Source organism: Grus americana, chromosome 2, assembly GCF_028858705.1.
Source record: "Grus americana isolate bGruAme1 chromosome 2, bGruAme1.mat, whole genome shotgun sequence".
Taxonomy (NCBI): domain Eukaryota; kingdom Metazoa; phylum Chordata; class Aves; order Gruiformes; family Gruidae; genus Grus; species Grus americana.
This window is the reverse complement of record NC_072853.1, coordinates 134,934,870-134,944,417: the sequence shown is the minus strand read 5'-3', so window position 1 is coordinate 134,944,417 and position 9,548 is coordinate 134,934,870. Positions and strand designations below refer to the sequence as shown.

The following is a 9,548-nucleotide window of genomic DNA, read 5'->3' as shown; positions in this document are numbered from 1 at the left end:
GCTTTCTAAGAAGATTGCGAGCTCAGGAGCAGCGTTAATTAAGTGTGGAGCAACTTTAATCGGCAGGAATACACTTTCTGCCTTTCGCAAGCACAAATCGGTGTAGGGAGCACCCGAGCTACCCTGAGAAGCTAGGTTTACAAAACAGAGGAAAGTACTTTGAAGCGTTTCATCAGGACTGAGTTGACCCCAATATTTAAAAAAAAAAAAAAATCCACCTCCGACCTAGCGTTAAACGGCGTGAATGAGTTTAGCAACACAGTCAAAAGCCCTTGTCACCCTGTCAGCTCCCCCTCCCAGCAGCTTTCAAAGAATTTGGGGATGAAACACCTAAAAGAGATCCCAAATCCTGCCCTAATGGCTGCTTTCGCATTTCCAGCGTCTCTTCACCTGCGACGGGGACATCGTCCTGCCCCGGCGAGGAGTCCCGGCCGCCCCATCGCCCCGTGGCCGGGCTATGGGTGCTCGGCAGAGCCGGGGGGCTGCAGGCACCTTCCCCGTCTCATTTATTTCCACATCTGTTCTCCTGCTAAAGGCGAGGAGCTGCGCCTCTGCCCGCAGAAGCTGCTTCTGGACCATTTGCTCCGTAAATAAACAATCCCACCCTCCTAACGAGCATCGCGGAGTGTCGCTTGGGAGGGGAAGCAGGGCAAGGAGGGGAGGACAGGAGAACTCTTCCCCGGGGGGAGGGAATTGGCTCGGAGTTTGAAGGACTGGTGTTAGCGAAACCTCACTTAGCCTCGCAGGTTGAGAGGATGCTTGCTGCTTTTCGGGAGTGGGGTGGGAGGCACAGTCCAGCGGCAGCTCAGGAAATAAAACACACACCGGCACTCGGTACGAGGACCCGTGTGATGCCGGCGGAGGGGGGGGCCGGGAGGCGCGGAATACATACAATACGCTCCTCCCGCCCCCACCCCCGCCGGCATCACACGGGTCATCAGCGGAGCTGCGCGCAGACGCCACGGGTTCCCCCCTCTGCCCCTCGCCAGGGCAGCTCCCGGGGGAGGGGACGGGGGGACGGGCAGCGGTACCAGCCGCCGACGGGGCGCCCACGCCGGGTGGCGCTGCGAGCCCGCGGCAGGACCGGCCGCGCCGCCCCCCCGCATCCCCGTGTGCGTGTGTCTGTGTCCGAGCTGGGACAGAAACAGAGAAGGGGAGGGATGAAGGGAACAGCCCTGCAGTGGTGGGGAGAAAGTCCAGGCGATGTGCGAAGCCTACCGCCCAGTAGCAACAAGGATGTGGCCGGCTTTATCGCCTGCGGAAGGCGCGCTTGTAACGCTGCGGGCAGCTGGAGGTTGCACCGAGTATATAGGCACATGCATACATATAATCCCGTCTCAAGAGATGTGGCCAGGCGTGAAGTACAGCGTGCTGCCGACAAAGAAAAAAAAAAATTTATTTCCCCCGTCCTCCCAAAGGAAACTTGCATGGTGTTACATCTCCCCAAGAGCAAAAGCTGTTTAAAAGGAGCCTCCCGCCCATCCATCGTTCTTGCACTAGCCACGGACGACGTTTCTGTGTCACTATTTGAGGAGTTTCAGTATTACAAACACACAACCCTCCCTTCTTCGTCCCCGACCCGCGGGAAGCCCTGGGGCCCCGGCCGTGAGGAGGGGCTGCCCCGCAGCACCACCCCCCTGGGGCGACCGGTGCTTCACCCGCAAACATCGTGGTTCTCCATGACTGTTTTTTGCACTTTGCAGAGCAATATCGCTCAGCCCGAAAAGCAGAAATCTCCAAATGCCAAGACGGAAGTCGCTCCCCAGAAGATGGGTCCTTTACCCAGGCTCTCACCGGGCCTTACGGGCAGTATAAATCTGCCTTTTGCAGAATTGCTCAAGGAGTAATGCGGGGTCCCAGTTTGTTTCGAAATCCACAAGTGTGAAATGGACTTACTCTGTATTTAGAGTGCCCCAGTAAAGCTCCTATGCGGTTTTACTTGCCATTATCCCCTATTTCCCTAATCCCTTTTTAAAAAAGTGAGTAATTCTAAGCAGCAGTTAGAAAACCATAGAACTGGAAACGCAGTAATTGTCCTAAATGGCGCAGTTTTTCTCAATGCACACTTTCCTGAGGTGTAACAATTTCCCCACACACTTCAGCACAAGACGGCCAGCTCACTTGCCGTATAAACAATTAGTCAAAAAAATTATGTTCTACATTGTAAAGCAGATATTGCAGTATGTGCTTTCCTCCATGGAAACATTGAGGATTTTTTTTTAATAAAGCAAAATGTAATGGAGCGAGCTGCAAAAGCAGACCCTCATTTATGCTAAGAAATGCAAGGATATTCTGATACAGCAATAGAGTTTTGTCGTACCTGGTGAAAATGTGAGCAACTGCACACCTGATTTGTTCACACTTTTTCCTGGCTCTTTCTTCCCAAAGCTAAACCAGAGGTCGCTTCACAGAATGTAACTGAAGCGTGGCGGGTTTTGGCAAGTGCATACTTACAACCATTCGTACTGAAAGATTTGTTGGACTGCATCATGTATACTTACTCCGCCACCTTTACAGCGATGAGAGTGTTGATGGCTGGATTAGCCACCACATCCACAAATAAAGCCTTTGAGATTTCATTTCTTGCTTTCTACTTTCACATTCCTAGACTGGAAGAAAAAGCAAAGCCAACACCCTTTGATCGCTGTTTAGTCTCGGCAGGCACAGGCCGAGAGTAGTGGGAAAGGCACTACAGCAGGCAGAAATGAAGTGGTGTTTTAAATCGCTTCAGCTGCGCACATCTTCCATCACTGCTCTATTGAAAATTTAAACTGGAAAATGACAATGAAAAGCTGGAATAATGGGAAAAGCAGGACACAAAATTCGATAGACATTGCTACAAGCTTGAAGGGAGAGACTTAAAAGGTCAGGGAGCAAACGGGAATGGCCACAATCATCTGAAGGCAGTTGGAAGGTAAGTTGATGGACACCGGTTTGACCTGTGGGTCAGCAAACTAGTTTAACTCTACCTTGATCTGCACAACGCAGAGACAAGTTCCTGGCTCCTATCAAACAACTCAATGCCCTTATCTGGAAGGGTTTAGTAAAAGTAAATCAACTACAAAAAGGAGCTATTCAGCCTTCAAGTGCTGGGTTTTGCTGGTAAAAGAAAGAAAAAAATACGTGTGTTCTCACACAGCCCAGATCCAAACCGGCAGCTCCCGAGCAGCAGGAACACACGCTGCTTCCCAGGGGAAGGATGAGTTTTGTCGCCGGCTCTATCCCACTGCCACACTGACCCGAAATGGAGCAACCAGTGCCCTGAACAGGCTCCTGGCCAGTGGCATTTTGGTAGCAGTTTCTTTTCAGGGGAGTATCGGAGAAGCAGTACTAGATGTTACCTGCTGCTCCATTTCCCTTTCCTTTTCACTTGCTGCTCAACCTATTCCGTGAGGAAGGAAACCTCCAGGTAACAGATATGCTGCCTCTTGCTCCCACTGGAGAAATCAGGTGCTACTACACAACTCCATTTACATGGAGTTAAAAGAAAAAAAAAAAAAAAAAAGAAAAAAAGGAGAAAAAAAAGAGGGGAAAAAAAGCAGAGCAAACTGTTGCTTTGTTTCAGTAGGAAACTTTGCAGGCCTCTGACGGTTACATTTGTAATGAAGCAAAAATAAAATGCAGCTCAACCAGAACAACTCCTGTTTCCAGTGCACATTAAAAGCCCTTTCTAATCCCAACGCCATGCACAGAACCAAAATCTTCAATGCATCTGGAGTTGACTCTTCCACACTCTTTTGCTCTCCATTTTAATACCCGCTGTTTAGGTTATCGCTAATAATGTTCTTTACAAGTACGCACAAAAGATCTTTCTGCTATGCAGATTCCATGCTCTAGTCTTGATTTTTCAGTACGCCAAAAGTGAGCATCGCATCCCTATGCAATCAAAGAGGCCAGATTTCCAAACAGGAACAATACTTCCCCCATCCCCCTCCCCCCCCAAAAAACAGTGTTAAGGGAAAGCGTCAGCGGTTTGGGGTTTTTTTGTCGTTTGGGGTTATTTTTGGGTTTTGGCTTGGTTTTTGTTTTGGTTTTTTTTTTTGGGGGGGTGGTGTTCTTTGATTGTTTGGCTTGGGTTTTTTCCAAAACGCTGAGTAAATGCCGTAACTGCTTTTCCGCCTCGAGCAAAAGACGCTAGTTTTTGGGAAACTCTCGCAATAGTGTTTTTATTGTTGTTGAGAAACACTATGGACAAGATTTAAAGGACATAGCAAGGGTGGTAGAGCTGAACCGGCTCGTTAGCAGCACCCCGCAGCCCTTGAAATCGCCCCGATTCCCGGTCCTGCGGGGAAAACGCCCCCGGACGAGAAGGGAGTTTTCACACACAACCGCGAAGTTTCCCACCCCCGAGACCTGCAGAAGTTAGCGCTCGCTACGGCAATTAGCATCGCTCCCAGCCACAAACACGTCACCTAAAAATAAAAGCGGCGGACCACTTTTTATTTTGTCTTTTAAAGCAATAATGACCCTTAGTATTTCAGTATTAAATCGCCTTCACAATGGATCTGGCGCGATGTGAAAAATGAAGTCTGAGGAGGAGGTATATGCAAAGCAGTCACTCATACACAGTCGGTTTTGTGAGGGGCACCGTATCTTAAGTTTGATAAAAATATTATTTTTTTTTTTAAAAAAAGACGTTAATGCCTTTCCTTTAGTTTCCTCTGCTAGTGCATTATGAAAAGAATGAAGCAGAATGCCAACTTACTCGTTTTAATGTCTCAAAGCTGCTCTCATTAGGTGCTACAATTTACAACGGGATTGAATTCGTTGTCTTTTCACTTTTCTCTGAAACTCTAGAGAACGACTCATGCCATATGAGTTCAAAGTAAATCATTGCCTGTAACGATGGAATTAAAAAGAAGAAAAACAATTGGCTGACCTAAGGTAGAATGTTTTATCTGGAGTTTATTAATACCATTTAAAATATTACAGATAAAAATCAATTACATTTCATGCATTTAAAATGCAAATCTAAAATGTTCCAGCGAAGGGCTTTCCATTTCAATGTGAAATATCCAAATTATTTCAACATTACAATGAGACAATTAGTTTGCAGCATTGCAAACCGCTAATGTAGTGTCAGGAGTGTTTATTAACCTTTATCAATATTATTTTCAGGAAATACACATAGGCCAACGTTAGTTCAGTTTCACTTGGACAGTTTATTTAATACATGGGTCGTGGCAAACCCACTTTATGAAATATAGGAGAACTCTCACTGTAACTATACCTGAACTGCCAGCAAATGCAAATAAGTACATGCTCCATTAAATTAAATGTCATTCAACATTTATCAAATATTGTTTGCTTAATTACAGTTGTATGCCTACCTAAATTAATATTCAAGCAAAACCTATATCCTGAAGTGCGATTTGATGTACACTTCAAGGAACGAGTCCAGAAAAAGAATGCAGTGAACCAGGACTGCAACAATAACGCTTTCTCGTGACAGGAAAAGAAATAAAAAATTAAAAAAAAAAAAGCTCAAGTGTACTTCAATATATTTTCAAATATTTACTGGAAGTAATTTACAAGAAAAATACTATACAAAATCGTCTCCTGGACAACTGCACCTCACACCGATACATTGGTGGAGTTATATTTAATTGTTAGCTAATCTAGAACGATTCCCAATTGTACAAACCTATAGGTTCAGACGTATTTTACAAATATTTTATTTTCCTATTCCCCCCGCCCCGGCCTCCCTTTTTGGCATTGGAACTACAGCTTTGCTTGAAACCCACGGTGCTGCTTCATTTATTTGGAATTTAAAAATATACGACTTTCAACCTAATTATTTTCAGCGTATTTCGCGATTCCTACTCAAACGGGAATTATACAAATGCGCTGGCAAACGTAATGAAATTTGGACTCAGGAAGGTAAAAGATTTGTTAGAATTAAAAAAAAAGGGGGGGGGGGGCAGGGAGGGAGGAAGCACACCGCCGCCCCGGTCCCGGGGAGCAGAAGGGCTTTGAGCAGTTAACGAGATGAGGGCAGTTCTGAGTCTCAGCTCGGCGCTGTGTGGGGATAACGACCGCTGGTGGCGGGCGCTGCCGTCGGAGCCTCCCGCCGCGGGGGCAGCCCCGGCCCGCCCGGCCGCGGCTCCCGGGGCACCGCTGCTGTACCGACGCTAGCGGCGGAGGGGCGGGGGGGGGTGCGGGCCTGTTTCCAGCAGGAAAGCGAGAAGGAACGTGGGGTTTTTTCGCTCTAAAGGCAACCCGAGGCGGGGGGGGTCTCATGGCGAAGGGGACTCTGCCCCACGGGGGGCCGCGGCCCTCGCCCCTTGCCCAGCCGCTCCCCTGTCCCTGTCGCGGGGCTTGCGCGACCCGGCCGCACCTCCCGCCCCGTGCGGAGCTCCGGGAGGGCAGCGGGGCGGCCGCGGGGGCTGAGCGCGGTCTCTGCGGAGCCGCGCCGGCTACTTACGTGTCCGCGTCCCCGCCGCGGGGCTGCGCACCCGGGTGGGCGGCGGCCGGGGGCGGCGGGGCGGGGGGGGCGCGGCGGCCCCGCGCCTCCGCCCGTCACTCCAGGCCGTTGCGGTGGCCGGGCTCGGGGGGTGGCAGCAGCTCCGGGGAGTGGCAGGGCGGGCTACCGGCCGCGCTGTGCTCGCTGTCGGTGTCGCTGCCCTTCTTGCCGCCGGGGCCGGGGCCGCCGCCGGGGCCACCGCCTCCGGGGCCGCCGGCGCCGCCGGGACCGCTGTGGGTCTTGACGTGCTTGCTGAGGTGGTCGCTGCGCATAAAGCGCTTGTTGCAGACGGGGCAGGCGAAGCGCTTCTCGCCCGTGTGGGTCCGCAGGTGCCGCTGCAGCTCGTCGGAGCGGGTGAAGCGCTTGCCGCAGAAGAGCCAGTTGCAGACGAAGGGCCGCTCGCCCGTGTGCCAGCGCAGGTGCGCCTTCAGGTGCGAGGTCTTGCCGTAGACCTTGCCGCAGCCGGGGATGTGGCAGCTGTGCAGCCCTTTGCGCCGCAGGCTGGCCCCCGCCGGCCCCAGCCGCTCGGCCTCCTGGCAGTTGGGGCAGTCGCAGGTGGCGCGGCCCGAGTAGCGGCGGGCGGAGGAGCGCGGCGAGGCGGCCAGCGGCGCGGCGGGGCCGCCGCCTAGCATGGAGCCCCCGGCGCCGGCCAGCGGCGAGGGGGCCGAGTCCGGGTAGGAGCCGGGCAGCACCGGCTTAAATCCGTCCATGAGGTGCTGTCCGGCGGGGCTGAGGAGGTGCGAGGACGCGCCGCTGCTGAAGGCCGAGTGGCCCAGGCCCGAGTAATCCGAGTTGTAGCCGCCCAGCGGCGAGTGGAGCGAGGTCTGGAGCCCGCCGGCCGCCGGGTGCAGCGAGCCGGGCAGGGCGGCCGCCCCGTTGGGGCTCTGCACGTCGATCCAGCCGGCGCCCACGTCCCACCAGCTGGAGGCGCCCGCCGAGCCCACCTCGCCAGCGCCCAGCCCCGGGTGCGAGGGCTTGAACCAGGACTCGTAGGGGTGCGCCATGCCCACCCGCGGGTAGATGCCCTGCAGCCCCTCCACCGACGTGTGCACCTTGGAGATGAAGACGGGCTGGTGCGCCGCCGCCTCCTGCCCCGCCGCCCCGCCGCCGCCTCCTCCTCCGCCGCCGCCGCCGCCGGCGCTGCCCGGCGCCTGGAAGACGGAGTAGTCGTTGGCGAAGGGCGAGCTGGCGGCAGCCGCGCTGCTGGAAGTGAGGGAGAAGGCGCTGGAGCCCGGCGAGCCGCCGCAGCTGAACGAGTCCGAGACGAGGGCGGCCGCCGCCGCCGCCGCCGCTGCCGCCGCCGCCGCCGCCGAAGAGCCGTTGCGCGCCGCGCCCGCCACGCCGAAGCCCGGGAGGCCGGAGCCCACGGTGCCGCAGCTGCCCGCCGAGGATGAGGAGGAGGAGGAGGAGCGTTTCCAGGGGTGGAAGCCTTTGCCGAAGGAGGACGCGCTGTCCGAGAGGGCGGACGGCGAGGGGCTGGGGCTGCCGATCTTGTTGCAGGTCGCGGCGAGCATGGCCAGCGGCGTGGAGCCTACCCGCGGTTCCTCCTGCGGGCACAGAGGGGAGAGGGCCGCCCCGCCGGCGTCAGGGACGGAGCGGACCCGCCGCTGCCCGCCGCCCAGCGCCCAGCGCCCCGCGCCCGGTCCCGCTCCGCCGCCCGGCCCCGCTCCGCTCCGCCGCCCGGCCCCGGGCACAAAGTTTCGCGAATCCCGCGGGAGGATCCCTTCGCCGCAGCCGGCACCGCGGCTCTGCCTCCAAGCGCCTTCCGGGGCTTTTTTTCACCGTCCAACCCTCCTCCCACTGAGGAGCTCGGGAAGGGTTAAAAAAGGGGGGAAAAAAAGAGAGGGGGAAAAAGTTGCATCTGTTACCGTAGCTTTAAAGATGCCCCCGGCACGGCGGCAGCTACGTTTCAGTCTGTTCCCTTTCCCCGGGACCTGGCCGGTCCCCGTCCCTCAGGTCAGTAAGACTGTTTTCTTAAATTACAAGATTATCAAATTACTCTTTAAAAAAAAGTTTCCTAAAAAACCCCAAAATCCTAATTTACGTACCAACGATAATTAAATATATATAGAAATTTTACATATGTACATATGTATGTATACACAAGTTCAGTTCAACGTACCTGCTGGACACGGCGGGCTGTGTTATTTTAAAGGGAAATAAAAAGCCACAATCTGCTGCAAATTAGAAATTGCACACGAAAAACGATAGTGCTGGGTTTGAGTTTGGGTTTTGGTTTGGTTTTTTTTTTCCTTCCAGCAGTCACATGTAAAGAAGAAAGGCCACTTCTCCGGGGGCACAGGAACAGCACAGCCCAGGCGCTGTAGGTTGTTTCTACAAATGCCCTTAAAACCTTTTCCTGCTCACTGAAAAGTGACTCTGCCCCCTTTTCCCCCTCTCGCTCTTTCTTTTCTCCTAAACTCACTTGTACTTAAGTTAAAAAAAAAAAAAAGAAAAAAAAAAAGGCTGAATAGAGGAGACTGATAGCCCCGGTCAAGACAGGGGTTATTTTAACCCCCTCCAATCGACAATAAAAAGAAACTAATTAAACCAGCAAGAGAAAAAATCCTTAGACTCACCCCTAGAAGTGAAGTTGCCATCACACAAAAGTGCCCTCCTCTCAGAGGATCTTTTTTATATTGATAAATCAGAGGCAGTGTTTTTTTTAGAGGTGTGCAATACAATGATCAGTTCCGCCCATTCCACCACAATTGTAGCTCCCTCGCCGGCTTTGAAGTGCCGCTGAGCCGCCGCCAGCCAATCCCCGGCCCCGCCGCCTCGCTCGACGACGTGACTGCGTGAGGTCATCAGCGCCGTCGGCGGGGCTCGACGGCGCTGATGACCTCACGCAGTCACGTCGTCGAGCGGCGCGGGCCACAGTCCCGGTCCTCAGGGCCCCCTCACCCCGAGTCGGGCTGCTTCGTCCCGGCCGCCCCTTTCCATCACCCACCGCCCCCACTGTGCGCGTAATCTGACAACAGGTTATTTTTTTTTTCCGCGGAGTTGTTTACATTTGTTTGGATTTTTATATCATCATCGTCTCAGCGTTAATATTATTATCGCAACGTTGGGCGAGTGCGGGAGC

General features: G+C 53.6%; 1 protein-coding gene across 1 annotated transcript; it reads right to left on the bottom strand.

Annotated features, from left to right (window-relative positions):
* Positions 1 to 6,432: 6,432 nt before the first annotated feature.
* On the bottom strand, positions 6,433 to 9,160 carry SP8 (Sp8 transcription factor). The gene is made up of 2 exons (XM_054816988.1): positions 9,043 to 9,160; positions 6,433 to 8,010 (listed from the first exon to the last, which is right to left on the bottom strand). Exons 1-2 carry the CDS (start codon positions 9,061 to 9,063, stop codon positions 6,520 to 6,522), a joined length of 1,512 nt encoding a protein of 503 aa, XP_054672963.1. The 5' UTR covers positions 9,064 to 9,160; the 3' UTR covers positions 6,433 to 6,519.
* Between the last annotated feature and the right edge of the window lie 388 nt (positions 9,161 to 9,548).

Coding starts and splice junctions, on each gene's coding strand:
- SP8 (XM_054816988.1), bottom strand. CDS start 9,063: ATGGCAACTTCACTTCTAGGG. Junction 8,011..9,042: donor TGGCAACTTCACTTCTAGGG/GTGAGTCTAAGG, acceptor CTGTGCCCGCAG/GAGGAACCGCGGGTAGGCTC.